Source organism: Chiroxiphia lanceolata, chromosome 2, assembly GCF_009829145.1.
Source record: "Chiroxiphia lanceolata isolate bChiLan1 chromosome 2, bChiLan1.pri, whole genome shotgun sequence".
NCBI lineage: Eukaryota > Metazoa > Chordata > Aves > Passeriformes > Pipridae > Chiroxiphia > Chiroxiphia lanceolata.
Window position 1 is genome coordinate 20,175,786 of NC_045638.1, and position 23,156 is coordinate 20,198,941.

At 38.8% G+C, this 23,156-nt stretch overlaps 1 protein-coding gene across 3 annotated transcripts in view; it reads left to right on the forward strand.

The window, feature by feature from the left end:
* The window catches only part of MID1 (midline 1), a 242,024-nt gene that overhangs the window by 128,075 nt on the left and 90,793 nt on the right, over positions 1-23,156 (forward strand). For all 3 annotated transcript variants that reach the window (XM_032680610.1, XM_032680609.1, XM_032680611.1), the window contains exon 2: positions 20,485-21,200. In XM_032680610.1, coding sequence (XP_032536501.1) covers positions 20,541-21,200 — 660 coding nt within the window. In that variant the 5' untranslated portion in view covers positions 20,485-20,540. The remainder of the gene's footprint in view (positions 1-20,484; positions 21,201-23,156) is intronic.

A 23,156-nucleotide genomic window follows, 5' to 3' on the forward strand; every position in this document is an offset into this window, starting at 1 on the left:
TGGCAACTGTGAAGAGGAACATTTGGTTAATCTAGTGTCTCTGTTTCCTATGAAACAGTATGTTTGTACTAAAAATCTGAGGTTCAAGGAGATTAAAATTAATGGCTGCAAAAAGTGTTCTTCTCAGCTGGTATTCTCTGGGGTACGTTAATGTCAGTCTTGTATGATCTTTAGGTTTTGAAACATATAATTGGCTGTGTGATGGCCTTTTCATCAACAGAAACTTGAAGTTTAACACCCCTACCAGTTAAAGGACTTTGTCATTCCTTTCAAGCTGAAAAATTTCATGCTGAAGACCTGGAAGTTTCATAAAAATTCCTCCCTGAAGATATTGCTACTGCTTAGTAACCATCTGGGTTTTTTTACCTTGAGTCACTACTAGAGCCTTTGTTCTTTGGTTTACCTGCTGGACTTTGTTGTTATTTAAACTTTTTCCTTTGCTCTTGCTTGAGAACAAATGCACTGTTTCCTATCATACTTTTAGTTGTAATTTGTGTTGTAGTTTATGGGAGGTTACAGTAGCAGGAGATTCTTTTGAAGAAGAACAGAAAGGAAACTGTATTGTGTTCCTTTCTTTGTCTATTTGCCAACATTACTTTTAGGGAAAACTCCTTTACGTAGACTGCAGTGACAGTGATACTGAGAACTGTGTGGGCTCTGAAGAACCTACAACTTGAGTGACAGACTCTTCTTTCAGGCTAATGGGAGAGAATACTTGCATGAGTCCTTAATCTGAAATTTGGCAATGAGCTGTGTTTTTTCTGCCCAGATGCAGGTGCACCACCCTGATGAAGACACTGACAAGAAAATAAAGAGTATAGTATGACGCAAGAGGAAAGTTGCCAGATAATTAGAGATTTAATAAAAAACAGAAAAAAAGGTTGCTCTGTTGTCCAAGATCAGCGGTTATTTAATTTCTTGCAAATAATGAGTACTTAGAGAGTGAGAGTGATTGATGAGATTAATTAGAGCTATATGTTTAACAAGTGCTCCTAGCTCTAGTGACTCATTAATTAAAACTTGAACTTTGTAAGAAAGCTATTTGCAATCCATATTGGTTTATGAATTCTCTTTTGTTTTTGAATGGAGGAGAAATCAGATGAACAGGTCAGTAGTGCATACAAAAATAATATGTAGTGCATTACAGTGATTTATATTTGTTTGCAGTATCAAAAAAACATGAATCAACACATCAATCAATCGTAATCAGCAAGGCCTGCCTTTGTGGAGATGTTTTCTTTAGCAGTCTCTGGAGGTCTGTGTTTAAATTCATCTTACATGAGGTAACAGGAATCAGTCTTTGAAATAACTGTAGACTAAGTATATAATTTTTATGTTTAAGCAATTTTCTTTCCATTGAGCACACTGAATACCCATAATCCTTTTTTTCCACAGTTACATTTGTATACAGTTACATCTCTTCACTTGCCAGACTCTTAGAAAAATAACGTATGTTTCCATGCACATTGAGGGTCTTTATCCCGCAGTCTTTGCATATGTAAAAGGCACTTAATTCACTTAACAAGTCCTGTGCTGATAAGTAAGGATTTGTGTTCTCCGATGACGCTTTGCTTTGTTTTTCATGAGTTAATGTTCTTTATTAAAAGGCACAGCTTTCTTTTACTAATACATTTCAAGACTGTTCGTTTCAATTTGCTAATGGTCCTCATTCCTTTTAAAATATACTGGTACAATGAACATAGGAATATCACTGGAAGACAAAAGGCATACCCTCAGGACTAAAGATTATTTCATTAGCATACATTTACTTTGGTCCTAATCCTCTAAGTATTTGTCTATGTAGTTAGCTTTATTTAGCATTCCTGAGAAATTCATGTATCTGATGCTGTTTCTTAGTGTTTGCAGAGGAATTGCCATTACTGTTTGCAATAGGAAGAGACTCCCTTTATAAGAAAGTTTGTGAACTGTGGCTTTAGTTGGAAACAGAACTGAAGTTTCAGCTGCAATTCACACTTGTATATGCAAATGAGAAGGACAAATTTATTGTATGATTATGCAAATCATTTGTAATATTTAATTATATACAAATGCTAGATTCTGATATGCAGTCCTAAGTTTGTAATTACAGTGATAGTTTGGTAATAGAGCAAGCTATGTACTTCCAAATTATTGTGCAGTTGCTTGGGAATATGTCAATTTCTATAAGACAGAGCATAACCTGCAGGAAGTATATATGGCGAAAAGAAATGTAGTTGTACTTGTTGTGCACACAGTGTCTGAGTCAGTAAAGATAACATATTATGTCTTAATATCAAGTTTAATAAGGATGTTTCATATCTACTGATCTCGATCATTTTTCTGTATCTTTTCAGGAATTTTAGTAAAATGTAATTTTTTAAAAGAAATCTTATCCTAATACTGTATTCTTTGTGACTCAAACTTACATAATTTTCATCAAGGGTGGTGACTTAAAAGCAAAGACTAAAGGCAATTTGGTAGTTAGCAAGAAATTTGGACATCTCAATATTCCTGACTGAGCAGTGAACAGTGCTTACAGAGCTCCTTGGGAAACTTGGTTTTCAATTTTTAGCACTGAAACATCACTGTTGCCTTCAGCAAAATTGAGAGCTGGGTATGAGGCTAAAATACACTTTTAATTACCAGAAGTGTAGATTCATACTATTACTCATGAATACTGCATAATCTTCCTTTGAGATGAAGGGTTATATTTCAATGCCTAAGAAAATAAATTTAAATTACATTTATTAAATTAAATTTAAACACCTTCTCTAATACAGTTCCTTATGGCCATTGTATAAAAACATGACAAGATTCAGGCAGTGTTTCTCAAGTTCGTTAAAGTGATATTTACATCCCAGTTTTCTGAATCAGACCACATGGAGGTAAAGCATAATCAGACATCCTCTTTGTAAAGCATCTCCACCAAAAAGACTAATCTGCCTTTTATGGTAAAAAAATATATTTTTTAAAATATAAATCAGTGGGGGATTTAGATATAGCCAGGATCCTCAAAATTAAGAACTATCTCTAAACCTTCCAAAGTTTTGAGGCTTCCTAGATTTTAAATCTTAATGTCTTCTTCATCACTTAGGATTAATAGCTTTTTCATATAGCAGAGACTGTATCTTCAGAAGATATCTTTCAAAACTTCAGGCTTCATGTTTACTGAGAGTCAGCTCAAGTTTGTTTTGGCATTGTACTGTTAAAGAGCAGTTAACAACAAAGGAAAAGAAAACAATTTTCTTATCTTTTCAGTTCAAAACCTTTTCCGTGTGATGAGTTTGAAAGGGTAAACAATCCTTTAGGATACGTCAGGAGAAAATATAAAAAGGATCAAGTTCCTGTGCTTCTGGCTGGGTTAGTTTTATCTTTTTTCCCCTGTTTTTAAGCAGGGGAATTAATATTCTTCATTAATATTCTTCAAACTTTATTTTAATAATTAGGTCTTATTGATGTTTTCATACTCCTGCTCTGACCATTCCCTCAATGTCCTTCAAGGGGTCAGATTAGAATTTGGTGCTGTATTGTAAATCTAACAATTTAGAACAGAGTAACTAATCTTCTCTTCCTCTATCCAAAACCCAAAATGCAGCACTGAGCAAAGACTTCATTGATGGCAGGGAATTGTTAAAAGTTCTGCATAGTAGTGAAGTGGGCTGAGAGTAACTTTTCTTTTTCCCTTTCCTCGCCTCACCAACCCCCAAGTTTACAAGCAGTTGCTGTACATTGTAAACAAGGGGATTTTTTGTTAGTGGCTTATTTTGAGGTTTAGAAAGATACTCTTTTTCTGAATTGGGGAAACATATGATGGAGCAGCTCATAATCTATTCATCAAATATGAATCAAGAAGTACATGTTTCTCCTCCAGCAAGGCATAAAGTATTTTAGAATTGCATGCTGCTGTTGAAATTACAGTTTGCCTTTCTCCAAAGAGAAACTGTATAGTGGGTCATCTATAGTATGGCTTATTGGGCCAAATTCAAATGATACTTAAGTAATGTTGTAAAATGCAAATGAAGCATTAGAGGGGAAATGGCATACCTGCATACAGTCACCCATCATTGTCTTAGGAGTTCCATCAGTGAGACAAGAGGGGGGGTTATAGATCAAAGAACAATTAATATTAAACAGCTATTTGAGGGAGAATTAGTACTCAACATTCATATGAAAGAATTTCATATTAAGAAGCTGCTCATATTGTATCACGTGTTGCTCTTGCTGATGTGATGTTTCCTAATTTTTCCAAAAAACCAGACTGCCTTTTCCTTCCGTTTGTGTCCTCAGTGTTCAAAGAGAGTTGCAAGGTGTACATGCTGACTAAAAGGCAGGACCATCTGTATTTTCTTCACTTGTTTTACTTGGATTGAGCAGAGGATGTGACTTCAGAAATGTACTGAAGGTATTTTCCCAGAGCAGGAAAACTCTGCATCTCTGACATGCTGCTCAGACAGCAGTGAGGCTGCTCTAACTTTGGCCATACTCAGCAAAACTGTGTCACAAATGTCATTTGGATCAGCCTCTCTGTGCTGACTGACCATATGGCAAGAGAAGAGTGGAGAGATACTATTTTTAACCAAATCCACTGTTGGTTTTCATCATCACAAAATCCTATGATTAGCCCTCTAGAATAAGTAATTTATGTGATTGTGCTTGCCTGTGAGAAACCTACAAACTGTAGACATATTAGCGGATATGTTCCATTCGTTAATATTACAGTCCTTGTAATTATGATCTCATTATACTACACTGTGGCATCTGCTTTCCATAGACAGTGGACTGATTGTTTTAGAGTATGTGCCTGGCAGCACCACCTATCTATCTAAAAATGTATGGCCTCCATCCATCAAAATATGATAAAATAAAATTCCACAAGCAATGAACTTTAAAAGAAATGTTGTATTTCTGCTCTGCACATTGAATGAGTGGCACAGAGAATTCTATTTTGTGGGCAGATGGCAAAGCAGTAAAATGAGATTTTGGAAACTGCATTAGGAGTTCCAAATCAGCAAGAAAAAAGTCTTATTTTCTAGCTTTCTTAAATAAGACCTGGACCAATTTTCAAGTCCAGCTGTTTTTACCAAGATATTTATGCCTGTATAATTAGTGACAGAACTGAACCCAACAAAAAACTGTACTGGATGCTTGTGGGTCAGTGAATTTCAGGAGTGACACTGAACTGTGATTTTGTGCCCCATTTAAGTTGCTTCTCCCACTCAGTCCTGGTGTTATCTTTTTCTAGGACTTTGAAAGTTTTGTGAAAATAGGATTTCTTGTAACCTAACTGGGCACCTGCTTGTTTCTCTCCTATTGTTGATTTGCTTCAGCTTCTAAGGTGTTCTATTTCTTGATTTCAAGGAACATTGTAAGCAGAATAACATTTTGTTACTATACAGCACAGCTATGAGGCGTGCAGAATAAGAAGAATGATACTTGACGCTCCCTTAAACAACAGAATTGCACTGACCAAACTCTTATTATGCAGAGCTGACCCTGTATTCAGCAGAAATAGTGGCTACATAGCAAATAAATACATTCTGGAGATTGACATCAGAAATACATCATTTTAGAACTCACACCTAATTAAAGAATTGCAGTGGTTCAACAGATGGATATTCATTAAATATCTGAGCCTTAAACTATATTAAATTTAGATACAGTAACTTATTTCTCTAGTAATATGTTAGCTCACAGTCTTAGACTGAATTTCCTCACAGCCTGTTTGAGCTAGAGACATTGCCAATTAAAATCAACTGAATCTTTTGGACATAGTTTAAGAAATTATTCTTACAACAGGGAAAAAAAGTGGATAGCTAGTAACTTACTGCAGCCATATAGACCTTAAGCAACCATGTCTTGTAGTTTGTACCATGCAAAGAAACACCTGAGCTGTGGTTCAGCACTTTATCTAGTGGTTCTGTGCTGACGGTGGTAACTTTCAGCATAAAGTAGCTATTGGTGGCCAAAATACCTTTTGTTTCTTTCGTGAGGTTTACCAAAACTCTTGGTGAGTATCAGAAGTATGCAAGTGCACAGCTGATTTGGCTCCGAGTTCATTAAACTGTAATAATTTGATTATATTCAGTCATATCTCAGTCCTTCTGCCGTATGAGAATCCTAACTCCATGTCCAAAGACCTCTCTATTGGAGCTTTCATGAATTTCAGTAGGTATTGCAGAGGAGGAAGGCTAGAATGCATCTATTTCATACTTCACTCATGAGTTCAGAAAGTGGAAGAAAGGAGTTTAGTGAGGTAGAGGGTATTTGTCAGATGCGTTCTTCAGCTGAGGTTCTTGGATGATAACTCAAACAAGCTGGCACAAATATAAGTTTTTGAGGCTATGGGTTTGAATTTGTAATTACTGCACAAGTTGTATATGTGCATACATGTGTATATGTGTATACATGTGTGTAAGCAGTGAAAAGTACACTGAAGCCTTTGCTGACAAACCATCACATAAGACATACTCAGTTCTAAGTTCTGAAAGGTCCTTCAGAACACCTTCTGAAAGGTGTTGTCTATTGAAACACATGCAATATTACCTTCAAATTGAAGAAGCACATGCAAAAATCAAGGCAGATATATCAGTAGAATTAAGATTATTGGAATTCTTTTGCATCATTTTTGTGATTGATTAAAAAGAGTATTTAAATATAAAAAAATATTTGTTCATTGAAACTGTTTCAGACTGTGGCTGGTTGTCTGAAGGTAAAGGGCATGAAAAACTCAAACTAACTATAACGTGGACAAACATTAGCCTTGGCTAATCACAGAATGAGAGAATCATTTGGACTGGTTGATCCCAAATGTGTCTGGATGAGTACAAACCAGCATGGCTGGAGGGACAGTGCAAAGAAACTGCATGATGCTGTTAAATGAAAGATCAAGGGCAGGATATGAGCTGAGGAATCTAAAATTCTTCCAGCTAGGACTTGTGCTATGGCCTCTACGGGGCTGCTTATAACTTGACTTGTCTTTAGATTATCTATGGACATTTAATATCATAGAAAAAGGTTCCAATAATTGTAATCCCTCTGTACATCTGTTTTGCTTTCTTCATACTCAGTTCACCTGTTAGAAGCTGCTATTCCACATACAAGATAACGGACATTGTCAGCATAAACCTTTAAAAACCTTATGAAAAATGTGCTCGATGGCTTTGGTCTATTGTTTCAAAGAAATGAAATGTATAGGAAATTAAATAATCACAATAGTTGTTTATTGCTTTGAAAAGAACAAAGTGCAGGTTCTTCCATGGAAGAAAAACCAAAGACAAGTGTGGATTTGCAACCTTATGCTCAAACGTCTGAGGTACGTTTTGTTTCACTTTGTTGTGTTACCATTGTATAAAAGAGGGCATTGCAACATGAAAAGCAGAGAACACAAGGAAGCAATTCTTTCCTGCTGTTTCCACTTTGAATGATTTTTCTGACACCTTTGCTGAAGACCAAATGTCTGGTGTGACTTCAGTCAGGATTCCTCTCGAACACTTTGCTAAAGCATTTGCCATGTTCTGTTGCTGTTTGCTGCTTGCATGCAAGTTTAGCTAAAACAAAAAATAAAAAAAAAATTAAGCAACTGCTATCATCTTGTATTTCCTCTTGTATTTCATCTGATGAATTGCAGAAAGTCTACAAAGTCTGGGGTCTCTATGCTGTTTGTAGAAATAGAAGTCCTACCCTCAGGTGCTATACTCTCTCAGGCTTTTGGCCAGCTCTGGCTGGACTTTGCGCTGATACACTTTTGAGCAATATTTGGAGAAAATAGCAAAAAATAAGTGAAGTAATTATTTGCCACAAGTCTATCATGAAGAGTTCTGTCATTCTGGAGTCAGCTTCCTTATGACCAGTCCAAATCAATCTCCTGTTACAGGACTGGGTAACTGCCCCCAGGGCTGAGCTCACCCTCACCCAGGCTACGAGTCAGCACTATCGCACCATAGCCGTTGGATGGGTTCCTGAGATGCTCTGCAAGAGGATCCGTTTCTTCCTACCTTCTTACCCTACCAGTGCTGGCCCTTGGGAGGCAGAGGAGGTGTTTTGCTGTGGGCGCAGCACGAAGGGCTGGCTTTGGGAGCAGGGATCCTGGCGGAGGCAGTTAGGTGGAGCGGGTTTTCCTGCAATTGTAGGGGAGATTTTCCTGTTGTGTTTCTTTGTGACTGTCTCACAAGTTGCAGACGCAGTCAGTGCTGCCACAGGATTGCTGGGAAGGTGGTGTCTCCTACTGCCTGTCCCAGCTGGACTGCTGGTGATTTCTGAGAGGGTCAGCGTGGTCCCTGTCTCCGCAGCAATGTGTCACCCAGAAGATATAGGGCGGGATCCAGTGGTGGGTATGGGGCTGGGTGGCTTTGTGGGACTGGAGTGGATGCATATGTGTAGGTTTGCCATTGCAAGTAATTTAGGAAGTATTTTATAATGTGTTTAGCAGTTACAGGGAGAAGTTGAGGTTTGCTGTGTTGCTGTGATGAATTATCTTTTTGGTACTGAAAACTCTGGAAAAAATGGAATATTTTTAGCAAAGAGTATTTTTCATCTTGTTTTCAAAGAAGGGCTTATTGTCTTGTTAGTTGTCATAAAACCAGCAAGAGAGATAAAGGGACATTAGCATCTGCATACTGTTAACAACATCTGGAACACTGTAATTCTCTTTTTAAAATAACAGATGAAGGCTGAAATACATGTTTACATGAGAAAAATGAAAAAAATACAGTAAATTCCTGAAGTCTGCTACACTCCTTGTGCAAAATCTTTTAAATCCCATTTATTTATTTGTAACTGATGAAGTTACATAACCTAAGGCGGTGACGTGCTTCAAGCGTGATGACTGAGAGATGATGTTTTTTCAAAGGATGTACTTTTGGCACCAATATGGTCAGAGTGATGGCCTGGTCACTACAGTTATTTTATATGCAAGTTCTATATCCACAAAAGCCCTCAAAATGCTGCATACATTTAGGATAATCAGCATGTATAGTCCACAATAGTACAGAATTTATAATGTGCATTCCCAGTAAAATATTTCAAGATGAGCAATTTTGTGAGAATAGGACAAGCTGATATTCAGTGAAGTTTTAAAGTAGATATTTAAGAAGCTACTGGAAGAAAAACGTGGAGACTGTGCAGATGCATACCAGTAACTCTTTCAAAAAGTGCTACTCTAGTTATTACAGTAAAACTGACCTGTTTGCCAGCTGACAAGAAATATACAATTTATTCTATTTCTTTTGAGATAAACTGAGACTTTTTATGTCATTGATGAAGAACGTCTCAAAGGGATGTAATTAAGCTATTGTTTTCTCTTTCCATGCTATCTTAAAAACTACTAAGCTATTTTTTGAGTGACATTGAGAACCTTTTACTTGAGAGACCTTTTTGGGGTACTGATACAGTTATTCAGAAACAATTGCTCATTTTAGTTCTTTTCCTATTCCCTTTTGGGATGTTCTGGAGATTATCTGCAGGATGATTACTTTGAGTATGTCAATTAAACTAGTAAGTAGTCCAACCAATCTAGTAAGTAGTCCTGGATACTTTTCCTGTGCACATGTGTGAGTGCATATATGTGTGTATGTGTTGCCAGAGCACAGGCATAGCTGGGTAGTAAAAAAACATTTTTCATTCATTTCATGAGGCTACTCAGCATGACCTTTCCCAGGATCAGGATCTCCTTGAATACAGAAGAGGTGTACAAATCAAACATCACCCATATGTCAGGGCTGGAGGGAACTGGGACTCTAAGGAACAAAGACACTGTATAGTGACAGCTCAGAAAGACATTTCACTCAGCATAGTGAGCTTAAATTTGATACTGGATCTTCTGGCTGTTGTACAGCAACAATGCAGGCTGCAAATTACATTGCTGATCCAATGTAGCCCTTTTCTGGTCTTAATTTCTTACCTTGAAGTAATGAAGTCTTGCCACATATTAAAAACCTGTGAGGCAAGATTACGTGGCTGTGGATAATGATTAGTTTTGTCTCAGGTCTTTAAAAAGCCTTTAAAGGATAACATTCTTAAAGGATGTAAATGCATAGATAAAAATATTTGAGATCACTAGGGTTTATTTTGGTATGTTTCTAAGTAACACTTTCTCAAGGAATAAAATACACGTGGGCATGCCCCCGGTAAGCAATAAGGTGTTACTGTCTCTTCGCAAAAAGCACCAGCTGATATGATTTAGAAAGTCCTCAAAAGAGGTTAAATGGAAACTTGTCATTTTCTTAGTCTTTGGCTTTATTTGAAAAGAATAAAGAATAAGACTTTGCATCTCATTGTGAGTAAGATAGGGGTGGTAAGTTACTGCACAGGCTGGGTTGGGATACCAAACCTTTGAGCGTCTTAGGGGCAAAACAACCACAGCTTGTCTACCACTACATGCAATTCTGTACTTCTTTTACTTCTCAGTTGATTTTGCAGTTTTCATTTTGTGTTCTCTTGTGTCAGGATCAGAATTTTTAATCATGCACTATTTTACGCATGCCCTAACCATTTTGGGTTATTTGGGTTAATGCTGCCATTTGGTAATGCTAATCAAGCAGAGGAGAGGACTAATAAAGTAGTTACTACACTCCTTAGTACTGTGAGTGGGAGAAACTTAAACCTTTGAAGCCTGTTAGGGAGTTGCAGTAGGACAAGGATGAACAGCTGGAAGGACAAGGGTCTTGTAGCTGGTTCGTGATCTCCATGGAGGAAGCAGGAAGGCAAACAACTACTATTTTGTAAAAAAATCGTATGAATAAAATACAGAAGTTGAAGTTAGGGGTGTTGTGTCAAGCAGGCTGGTCTTGAGACTTACTGCAGACCCTATTGTATCTGGTTCTCAGGAACTGTCCATGTGTCCTTCACATGCAGCAGGGACCAGACCTATCCAAATGCAGAAAAATCCCCATTCAGTGGTGTCAGCTGGAAACAGGTTGCTCTGGGATCATTCTCCTGTGACTCAATTCACTTTTCTGTGTCTCCTCAGTGACACCAGTAGGGCGGGAAATGTCGCACTCCTCTCAGGGCAGGCCTCAAGGTCTGGTGAGGGCCCATGTGGGGATTCTGCTTCCAAATGGAGGAGTAGTCCTGCTGGTTTCCATTTTATTATTCCTGGGCCCAGGAAGCCTGAGCTGAGTGTTTCCATCAGTGGCAGAGGTTTTTGTCTGAGGTCTAAAACAGATAACCTTCAGAGCACAGGTATAATTTGTTCCTTATCCTCCACCTTCCAGGGGTTCACAGCTAATTTCCCCTTCTAATGACCTGATTAAAATCTTGATTTTTAAATACACCATTGGTCTTAGGGAGTTCAGTGTACTGAGGGTATAGCAGCCATAAATTAGAAGGAGCTCTTCAGTGTTAAACTGTGTGGGTTTTTTGCAGTCTCTAGAATCTCTTGGTATTTTCTGCAAATCTGAAGAATATAACTCTGAGAAAATGTGTTTGTTCTTTTAAAAAAGTAAAAAATCTTTAATAGACTTTTTTAATGTTCACGTATGAGGACCACAGAACAGGACAGTGAGAGGTTAGTGCTATGTGTCTTGTAATGTGATTGTAAATACAAGGAGCTTTAGTTCATAAAAAATACATCTTGCAGGTAGTTTAAAAGTGCTGTGTGGTGGGCAAAGTCACACCCTCATACCTGTAACAGTTCCTGGGACATTTCTTGCCATTATTTTAGCTGCTCTTCTTGATAAGAAAGCAGACCCTGGTGTTCTTCCTTGTGAACTTATAATGTCTTTATCTAGGTGGAGGCAATGATTATGAATTAAAGTAGTATTAACAATTCCTTTTACTTAACTGTGGGGAAGGAATTCATAGAACAACTTGGTGGAAAGAGAATGCAGTAATTTCTTTCAGCCACTCTAAGATCTCCTGAAAATTTTCTGTAGCTTAATGGCCTCAGTGTTTCCAACCTGCACTGCATTACGTATCCATGTGTGTGAACACATGTAACTGGAAGGAATGTGCTGGAACAAATAGGGTATTTCTGTTGCTGTATCATCTGTGCTAAAGATCAGAGTGTACCATGTCACCTAAGGCATTACAGAAGTAAAATTCTCAGCTGGAGAAGTGTGAGAGATTTCCACCTCTACTGTGCAACCAAAGCCCTATGAAAACTGGTGGGTTTGGGTGAGTAAAATTATTTTACCTTCCTTTTGCTGCAGAGTGGCATCTATCATCTAGGAGTCTCTTAGCTTGAAATGAGTGAGAAAAAAAATGGTGTGGTATATAGCAATTTGTCCCTTTTGGTAACCTTTTGAGGTTGCTCCAGTTGTTGTTTCCCATTCAGACCGAGATGTGAACCCGATGCCTCTACACTTTTTCATATATAGCTATGATATACCCCAGAATAAATACCAGTTTCTCAAACGAAGAGTGTGAATTTAGTTGAAGAGGTTTTTAGAACAGACTTTTAGCCATAAATTTAATAGGAGGTCACTGCTGACGCCAGTAGACCTATGCTGATTCACATGTGTTAAAGATTAAACAATCCATTGCTTTTCTTCCCCTAAAGAATTTTGAGGAAATATTAAATCTTGTATCTAAAGAATGTAAAGCTACAGGAGTTGCAAGAATATAAAAAATTGAAGGTCAAAATGCATTCCAAGTGTATAGTAGTATAGGTTTATGTGCAGATGTGTAATATTGTACTTAATATATTACTGTAGATAATATTAAATCAGCAATTTCTTGATTACTTTGGGATTTACAGGACATGATCTTTTTTTTTTCTAGTCTGTTAGCTTTTGAGCCTTAGTTATTGTTTTAGCTCCCACGAGAAGGAATATGTGATGTTGTGCCAAAGACCTTAATTCTGTGAGGTGTTCTTGTCTCAGTGAATAACATAACAGGATTCAGCTTTTTGAAAAAATATTCTCCTACTACCATATGTTTCAACCAGAGAGGGATACTGTTGAGGCTTTATAGCACTGCAAACAGCATAGCAGATGCGCTTTTGCTGTATTGATATCGCTTAAATATTATAAACAACTATCTCAACATCATGGAAACACTGCATGTAACTTCTGGACAAGGCATCATTCTTCTGTCAATAGAAATGTATGAATACGATGAACTAGTAATTTTCTTTCATGCTGAACATTTGTTTTCGCATATCAGGAGCTGTTGAACAGACACTATCCTTTGAATATTTATTAATTTTCACTGCTTTGAGAAAAACCAGTGGGAAAATATGTAATTGCTTGCTTCAGGTTGTATGCAGCTTGCTTTCTTTAGTGTTATAGAAGTTTTCATCAGACATTTCTAAAGAAAAAAATCTGAGGTTTGGTTATTAGTTTTTTTACTCTACTAACACAAACTACACTATTTACATAAATATATCACTGATTGTGCTACTGGTGATTACTAGCATCATGACTACTCACAGACTTCAGTGTCTGTGCTGCAAAAGGTAAAATCTGTAATGGACTTGGGACAACCTGAGGTATGAAGCAGTTCATTGGATTATTCACATTTGAAATGTTCATTAAATGGAATATTGAACAATCACATTCACTCGTTGGAAGGAAAAGTTGTTCCCAAGACAATTTTTTGTGTATCCTTGAACAGCATAGAAAATGGCAAGAAGAATAATATTTCCTTCTTCTTCTTCTTCTTTTATTTTTTTTTCAGAGTTAACAGAAGAAATTGAAAGCTTGTTTGTTTTTTTTGATAGCCCATTGCAGGTTTTATGACAAGTACGTAAATTTAAAATTTTCCTTTAGTGGTGCACTTAACAGAAAAATGTTACCATTTCAAAAACTGCAGCTATGTATGAATGTTAGTAAACATTTATGTTAAATGTTAATAAACATTTCAAAAACTGCAGCTTTGTACAAATGTTAGCAACCTGCCTAAGCACTCCATAGTTTATTGAGGAATAGTGTGTGTGTGTGTGTGTGTGTGTGTTGACTGTAATTCCCCTTGTACTATAAACCTAGGATACATACATGGACGTACACACGCACACACAAAACATTTTATTGCATTTCATATGTACATGTTTATATTTTGTATTAAATTTCTTTTCATATTCATATAAGGGCAGTTCAATAAATTTTATTTTCTATCCAAAAAAGTTGGCTAGTGTTTTCTACAAATATACTTAATCTTCAAGTGTTTGATGTTTAGCTCAGCCTGTGGTCTTGTGTCCATTTATTAATGTTCCTATGTATGAGTTTGGAGGACCAGGGCTGAAATGGCCTTGCTGTAGCAGGCATTCCATAGTAGCCTAAATTGTTAGAAAACATTAACAGGAAAAATGCTATTCCAACCTACTTGGGTAGATTTTGGTCATAATTCATCAAACCATGACAAACTCTGATTTTACCAGAGATTTTTCAAGGAATTTTGGAACATGTCACATGTCCAACTCTTTTACCCAGTGCTCTTTCTTTAGTAAGATGCTTGCAATTTCCAGAATGGCCTACAACTCTGTTTCTTTCTACAATGACAGGTAGTTCACTACAATTTAAAAATTAACTGAAACAACTTTAATTCATGCCATGAGCTCCACCTTTACAAGAGTGGAAAATGAAGTTTTGTAGGACATTTTCTTTCATTTGTTTTCCACTCCTGGTAGACTGTGTTCTCACATGCTCTGAAAATTGCAGGATCAGCTGTAATAGAAAAGGATCAGGAGGCAATGTGTGGCATGTTAAAACATTGCCTGCTAGTTTTATTGTAATAGTGGGGGATTTATTCAGTGTGGGGAGAATTCTGTAGTGTTTTGCTGACAAAAATCTTAATATAGTAGAATTTTTGGCACATATATTTTTAAGTGTGGTTTTATATTTTTGGTAAGTTGATCCTGGATGGACATCAAGTGCCACCAAAGCACCTCTGTCACATCCCTACTCAGCTGGGCAGGAGAGAAAAAATATAACAAAAGGCTCATGGATCAGGATAAGGACAGAGAGAGATCACTCACCAGTTACCATTATGGCAAAAGAGACTTGACTTAGGTAAAAAATTAAATTAATTTCCTCATCAAATCAGAATGGGGTAATGACAAATATAATACTTTGTCCCCCGTCCCCCCCACCCTTCTTCCCAGGCTTAATTTCACTCCTGATTTTTCTGCCTTCTCCCCCTCGGCAGTGCTGGAGGATGGGGAATGGAGGTTGCAGTGAGTTCATCACGCATTGTTTCTGCCACTCTTTCCTCCTCAGGGGAAGGACTCCTCACACTCTTCTCCTGTTCTGGCATGGGGTCCTTCTCATGGGAAACAGTCCTCTCTGAACTTCTGCAATGAGTCCTTCCCATGGGGTGCAGTTCTTCACAAACTGCTCTAGCATGGGTCTCTTCCAGAGAGTACAGTCCTTCAAGAACAAGGCTCCTCCAGCGTGGGTCCCCCACAGGGTCACAAGTCCTGTCACAAACCTACTCCAGTGTGGGTTTCCTACAGGGTCACAGCCTCCTTTGGGCATTCACATGCTCTGGCATGGCCACAAGGGCTGCAGGTGGATATCTGCTTTGCTATGAATCTCTGCAGACTGTAGGGAGACAGCCTGCCTCACCATGGTCTTCATCATGGGTTGCAGGGAAATCTGCACCTGGAGCACCTCCTTCCTCTCCTTATTCACTGTCCTTGTCTGCAGAGCTGTTTCTCTCACATATTCTCAGTCCCCTCTTCTCTAGCTGCGATTGCTTCCGTGCAGTAGCGTTTTTTCCCCTTCCTGACTGTTATCCCAGAAATGCTACCACTGTTGCTGCTGGGCTTTGCCTTGGCCAGCAGTGGGTTGTTCTTGTAGATGGCTGGCATTGGCTCTGACAGATGTTAGGGAAGCTTCTCACAGAAGACACCTCTGTAGCCCCCCAGCTACCAAAACCCTTCCACACAAACCCAATACAATATTTTAGGCATTTTACTTCAGACATTACATTAACACTTCAGAAATACCATATTCCAGATTAATTGTGCTAGGTTAGGGTGAAAAATGTTCTTTGACAATATCACACTGCAATTACTTTGTTAATACAAGAAATTTAAAGAATTGTCAACATTGATCATCTAATTAATGCCAGTGAAAACCAGATAAATGTAAAGACCTTGTCAGGTCACCAGTCACTTCTCTGGTGAGCATTACTAGTTAGGTTGAAGTGTCCATTACTAGTTAGGTTGCAGTGTCAGATCCAACTTTAAAGAATGGTGTTAATCTTCAAGTATTTTATTACTATGACATTACCAGGTCATATTGTATTCCTAGTGGATGTTTGGCTTTTTCCTTAGGAGGTTAGCAGGATAATTGTTTTGGACATGAATTGCAATTTTTTGGCTGGCATATGGGTGCAGAAAGAGTGCTAGCCTAGTGCTACAGGAGACGTGTACAGGTATTGGCTGTGAGAACAGCTCTGTGTAGCAGTGTGTGCTTTGCAGCATCTTTCCAAGGTCAGGTGATTTCTTCAGAATATAGGGCTGTGTTGCTCCCTGCAAGGAAGTGCTTACAGCTCTGGTTCATGGAAGTCTCCCCTCACCAATACTTCCTGGTATGTTTATCCTACTGCTTCTATGTACTGCTTTCTGTACTTAAAACATAGGAACCATCCACAACACTGGCACTCCCAGCAATGAAAAATCAGGAGTCAGCCTTCATGGGCTGATTTCACTGCCACCAAATTGCCAAATTTTGCTACAGATAGAAATGTTTCAAAGAATGATGAGCCCTGGCATGATGTCCTCCTTAGGAAATGTGGTTTTGGTCTTTGATTACTAGGGTGTCATTAAGTTCCATGCTAACAGTCTTCTGGACTTTTGGCAGTATCTCTGATTTGCAATTTTTTGAGTATAAAGTAAATGGAAAGCGTAATACAACCTTTTTGCAGCATAGCATTGCTTCTAGTTATGAAACAGTTTTTTTATCTATTCAGCTCTACTGGTATTTAGCATACTGAAATTTCTGTAATTCAGCTTTTGTTTTAATTTCTCGCCCATTTCTCTACTTCTGAAAACTTTTGTGTGTGCTTCTGTGCGAACGAAGGCATTAATACCACCTGCAAAATACAGCGTGCTTATAACCAGAGGTACAGAGATGCTAATTCCACTAGTGTTAGTAGAAGTCTTGCCATGAACTACATTGATAGTAGGATTTCAATTACTGCATGTTTACAGCATTCTACATAACTAATCATTATGTGCCTGGTGAGATGTCACAAATTCGAAGTTACTTAAGTATATTTTTGATTTTTAACTAACACTTGTTTGACAATCTTTTATTTTGATATATGTTTTTAAAAATACCTTCTGTGAGTAGGAAAATAGTATTTGTAATTTCAGTGACATTTTGGTAATAGTATAATTTTCTGCCAGTAATGCCATATTTCTGCAAATAGGAAATGATGTACTTGAAATTCCTTCTTTCCTTTCTGTGTCTGGAGGCTGTCTATGTGGCTTTCAATTTTTGAGCTATGTTGAATATGGAATACAACCATGTGGATACATAAACCATGCCTATTGTACTTCTGCCTAGTCTTTCAGTTTTCTGTGGCTACAGATTCTTTACTATTCTCAACGAAAAAAAAAAATAACCTCAACATGAAACCTTAAGGCAAGGGCCAGTGAGTTTGAAAGATTTTAAAGCTGGATCATCAGCACACTGATCTGTACTTTAGACACCAATCTAAAAGTGAAAGTAGAATTGTAGTGGCTTTAAAGAGTACTCATTGGATTGCCCAGAAAATGCAGCCCCTCTTCAGTGACTCTCAAAGGATTCATTATACAATCCCAGATGTAGTATGTTTTGACTTATTTGCAGCTGCAAAAGAAAACAGGGGAAATGTAATTTTTTGGTTTCTATCAGTGTGCTCGGCTTTGATTACCCTGGAAGATAGGCTCTTATTCCAAGACATTTACAGTCTGAGATCAGATTTTGGCACCCTTTCTCATGCTGAATAGCATTAGTTAGGGCTGAGCTGCTGCTCATTCAGGTCAGATAGATCAGAATTAGTCATCAGTTGAGATGGTGGTATTTGTGTAGAGCCCTGATGGTGATGCAAACATCTCTCCACGAGGCAATGATGCAAATGTTTTTTTGCTGCTTCTAGCTGTTTATCTGTACCTCTCTTTTATATGAGTACCATAAAAATGCCTTTGGTTAAAAAAAGTGCTTTAAGAAGGAAACTGAATGAATGAAACTGTTTGGCACAAAAAGAAGCTGGAGGAATTTTGTACAGAAAGATTAGCATGCAAGAAAGCCTGTACACTGAACATGGTCCTAAGAAACCAACCTAAAAGGCTCAGAGGTTTTCACAGGCATGCTAATAGATGAGCAATTATTAGTTTGTCTTTTTGAACATTGTCTCTTGCCAACTCTGAATCCCCTTCTCCAGCGCAGCATTCAGCCTGCAGGATAAGTGGATGATGAGGTAGACAGTTGTGGTGTGGAATGGATTCAAACAATGTGAATGAGATTTTGATCTTCTGGGACTCCTGTGAGACAGAGAGTGAAGAGGAGGAAAGACAAACTGGTCTTCATTTGCAGAAAAGGCTTTCATCTCTTCTATGCTGTGTGGCTGTGACTGAGAGGGGAGTTGTCTTCCTGCTTGTATTAAATTGCCAGACGTTTAATTTTGACCAGATGCACCGTGCAATTATGGCAGCTGATGGATAGTTATAAATGAATTAGTCTTTGGCAAACAGCTTTATTTCAAGAAAGATCAGCATCACAGAAGATACAGAAAAGCAAATTTTATGACAGGGTCAGTGCGTTTTTTAAATGCTCAAATTTCTTGGCAGAATAAAAGGACGCATTAGTGCAAAGAGGCAAAGTATCCTAATTTCTAAACATACCTCTGGAACAGACGCCTTGCTGCTCTTCTCACACAGCAAGGAGGACTAAATACTGATGGGCAGTCTGAACCTTGCCTCTGTTTGCTGAACTTTCCTTTTTGCTGTGTTTCGTATTGGGGTTATAGGTAGCATTCCTGTCACTGCCACCACGCTCCCCACACTAATTGTCATGAAGTACAGAAGGTTCAAGCATGCTTGGTTCCCAAGGCTGCTAATGAGCCCTGAGCTCTTCTCACCCTTAATGAATCAAGGTTTGTTTGTGGGGGATTCTGGTCCTTCTGTCCTTTTCCCTGGTCAGGGGAGGAGTCAAGAGTTCACACAACTGAACAATGACTTTACAGTGTAAAGACGATGCAGCTGTGCCATCTGAAGCCGTCCTCAGTTATGAGCAACAAAGCTTAAATACATTGTACTGTGAAGAGGTACAGCTCTGTGAGTGTGAAGCATAGCTTTTGCTTCTGCTTCACTGACCTGTCTGCTTGCGGCAGCGACAGGCTCTTGACAGGAGCTTAGGCAGGGAGAGCTGCGTAGGGCGACTCTTTCAAAACCACGCTCTGTAACACTGAGCACAGGAAGGGAAGCAAAATGAAGTTTTAGTTGATCTCTGATGGGGGTGTACTGCTACCTTCTCTAGAAAATCCCATGCCCTCCATTGAAAAATCATTGATTTTAATCCAAATCCACTTCAGATGTTTAGTAAGTTCACTAAAGCAGGCGGTAGTTCACGTGTTTTAGCAGTAGAGAGTATTCACAAAAAAAGTGATGCTTACACGCTCACACACACAAACTCCTCCTAGCAAATCACACAATGCACTATCTCACTGCACTTTACTGTCTTACTCTCTAGAGACCCTTCTTGTACTAGAGGTTAGAAATTTGGGCTAAACTACCTTTTGCCATCTACTTAATTCACCTTCCTTTAGGCATTTCAGTTATGACACTGTGCGCTCCCCTAGCTATGTTTATCTTACTACAAACATGTATGTGATATATTTTTGGCATATGTATACAGGTATGTATGCACAAAATTACAGGTACATATAAATACAGCTGTGTATGTTCTTGAAATACATAGGAATAGATTAGTATATGATATATATCATACATATTATATGTAAACTAGCACATACTTCCCTAGAAGCATTATTCCTTTTGTATATATTCATATATATATTTAAACAAGTAAACACGGACATGTACTCTGAATTCCATGCTATTTCTATAGTAGCAAATGAAAATTTCAATCTGATAAAATAACTTTGTTAATGGTAATAGAGATTACAAATTTATCAATTATAATACTCTGGACTAATCCTTGCACAAAGATGAAGTGTTTATTTAAAAAAGTTTTGGTAATAGATGAGTGAAGCCAAAAGCAGCATCTGCAGAAGAAATCTAATTTTGCTGTCATAGGCTGTTTGAAGACCATCATTTTAGGTTTTAATAATGCACAGAAACATCTGCTATTTTCCTTGATTGCATGAGAGAGAAAGGGAAAAGGAAAAAAAATGAAGGCGGCTTGGGGTTTTTTCATTCTTAAGTGAAAAGGGAGGGTGGGAAATAAAACAGTCCAGTTTTAAATACCTTGATATGTTCATGTGCAGGTTCAAAACTTTTGATTGCTCTCCCGCCCGGCGTGGTGGGTTGACCAGGGAGCAGTGGCGAAAGTTGACAACCCCCCATGGCTGACCCCTCATGTTTTCTCTCGCTTAATCGAATTTTACGTGTGTTTCCAGATAGCTGATCAGCTTCCCTGGATTTCGCTGACGCCACAGGAAAGCTTTGCCTGAAGATGGAAACACTGGAGTCAGAACTGACCTGCCCTATCTGTCTGGAGCTGTTTGAAGACCCGCTGCTGCTGCCTTGCGCTCACAGCCTCTGCTTCAACTGCGCACACCGCATCCTGGTCTCCCACTGCGCCACCAACGAGCCAGTGGAGTCTATCACCGCCTTCCAGTGCCCGACCTGCCGCTATGTCATCACCCTCAGCCAGCGCGGTCTAGACAGGCTCAAGCGTAACGTCACCCTGCAGAACATCATCGACAGGTTTCAGAAAGCCTCGGTCAGCGGGCCCAATTCCCCCAGCGAGACCCGCCGGGAGCGGGCTTTTGATAACAACAGCATGTCGTCCTGCGAGAAGGTCCTCTGCCAGTTCTGCGACCAAGACCCTGCCCAGGAGGCAGTGAAAACCTGTGTTACCTGTGAGGTGTCCTACTGCGAGGAGTGCCTGAAAGCCACTCACCCCAATAAGAAGCCGTTCACTGGCCACCGTCTCATTGAGCCCATCCCGGACTCCCACATCAGGGGATTAATGTGCTTGGAGCATGAGGATGAGAAAGTTAACATGTACTGCGTGACTGATGACCAGTTGATTTGTGCCTTGTGTAAACTGGTCGGGCGACACCGTGACCATCAGGTGGCAGCTTTAAGTGACCGTTATGACAAGCTAAAGGTCAGTGCTACCTATCAGCTTTCCTAGCCAAGCAGTGTGTGGTTGGGAAGGAAAGTAGCCTTCAGTTGCATGCTAAATTCCTTATTCGGGCAGGGGTTGGGAAAGGTGGATGTGCGCTCTCTAATCAGACGAGATACAAACACACATCTGTATGTGTGTTTGCTCATCACCATTTAAAATGTGTCAGATTTCACTTTAAGAAAAATTCCTCAGTTGTGCTTTGATTTCTCTAAAGCTGTCATAAGGAATATGTAGTATATACTACTCTTTAAGTGAATTTCCCTATGTACCTGCAGCTTTATTCCTGGTAGTTGGCAAGGTACAGTGCTGACTGCACATACACAGGCATTGATTGAAATGTCAGGCATTCTTTGCTGTTGATTATTTTTCATTAAGTTGCTTTCATTGTGAAAAACCCTTCACATCACCACTAACAGGAGATGCATTTATCTGTACTGGCTTCAAGGATGCCAGCTGCCTGTCCAGCCAGGGAAACCGAATGCTGGGTCCGCTCTTCCCGTGCTGCCTCCCACCAGCCTCGCAGGCAGCGCAGTCCTGAAAACAAAACCAGAATTGTTTCTGAGCTTGTTGCATTCCCACAGTTTGGCAAACTTCTGGCACATCTCCTGCCAGGTAGCTGGAAGTCTCTGACAGCCTGGCCCTGCACAGGGCCCTGGGTGAGGTAGCAGTGGGCAGCCAGGTCTCAGGGTTCTCTCGAGGCTCTCAGGGCTGCTGGCAGAGTCAGAGCTCCTGCTGAATATTGAGGCCAAGGTGAGTGACCTCCCATCCACCTGGGTGTACATTTCTCTCGTTCCAATTCCTGTCCTGCTGCAGAGCCAAGGTAGGAATTAGGCATCCCACACTTACCTCCACCCAATCCCTCCAGACAGTCTGTGCGTGCCTGTATGCAGTGGGATTTTTTCAAAAATGGACTGCAATCAAGAAATCACAAGCACGGAGAGTAAAGCTTATCTGCCAGGCTTCTCACACAGAATTTTGAAGGTGGAAAAGAAACTGAATTAATAGATTTAACTAAATTAAATCCTTTCAGATAAAAATGTGTGGCTGCACACACGTCTGTGATAACTTCAGGTGATTGCAGATGAAATCTACATACACATTCTGTGTGGGGTTTTTGCCTTTATGAATATGCAAACATGCAGATCATATTCTATGATTATATTAACATAATGAAAGACACTTCTCTACCTGGACCCAGGAGCTTACTTTCATCTCTTAAAGATGTTAGATTTACTAAGGAGGAGTTGTTATTTTTGCTTTCTTCTTTTTCTAACCTGATCTATTATTTTAATAGTTTATCCATTGATAATGTTGAGCATGAGCTATAAACATGAATCGAAGATGCATGGATTTACAGTGCTTTTTAATAATCCAGTGGGTTTACATCCTTAACAGGTGCTACTATTTAGTAAGATAACAGTGTATGGTTTATCTATGTTATACCAGTAGGAATAGACTACTTAACATGAAATACCTTCAACATTAAATACTGGATAAGTATATTTTTTGGATGTAAAAAAATAGTAAATGTTTCTTAGTGCTGATGTACATAGACAATGCGAGTCTTGAAAGAAGACTTTAAAAATCATGTCTTCTCTCTTGATGTCTTTGACTCCATATTGCAGATAGCTGTGAAGAAGATGAGGGTATTTTTGCACAGTCTGTTGCTTTTCTATGCAAAGATGCCTGTTCAAAAAAGCGTCTTTGCTTAGGCTTTAAGAAGGTGCATCTCAGAAACACAAATAACATTTGCATTGGATGTTACCCAGTGTAGCTAACCTGGCAGAAGTCTAATAAAGTACTTTCCACCAGTTTTCTGGAAGATTAATTAAGGTACTAATTTAATGGTTAGCATAGTCCTAGGCCAAATAACTCTTGCCTCATACCAACAACTCCTAACATCATTTGTGATCATCTGTATGATTTCTTTTGAGA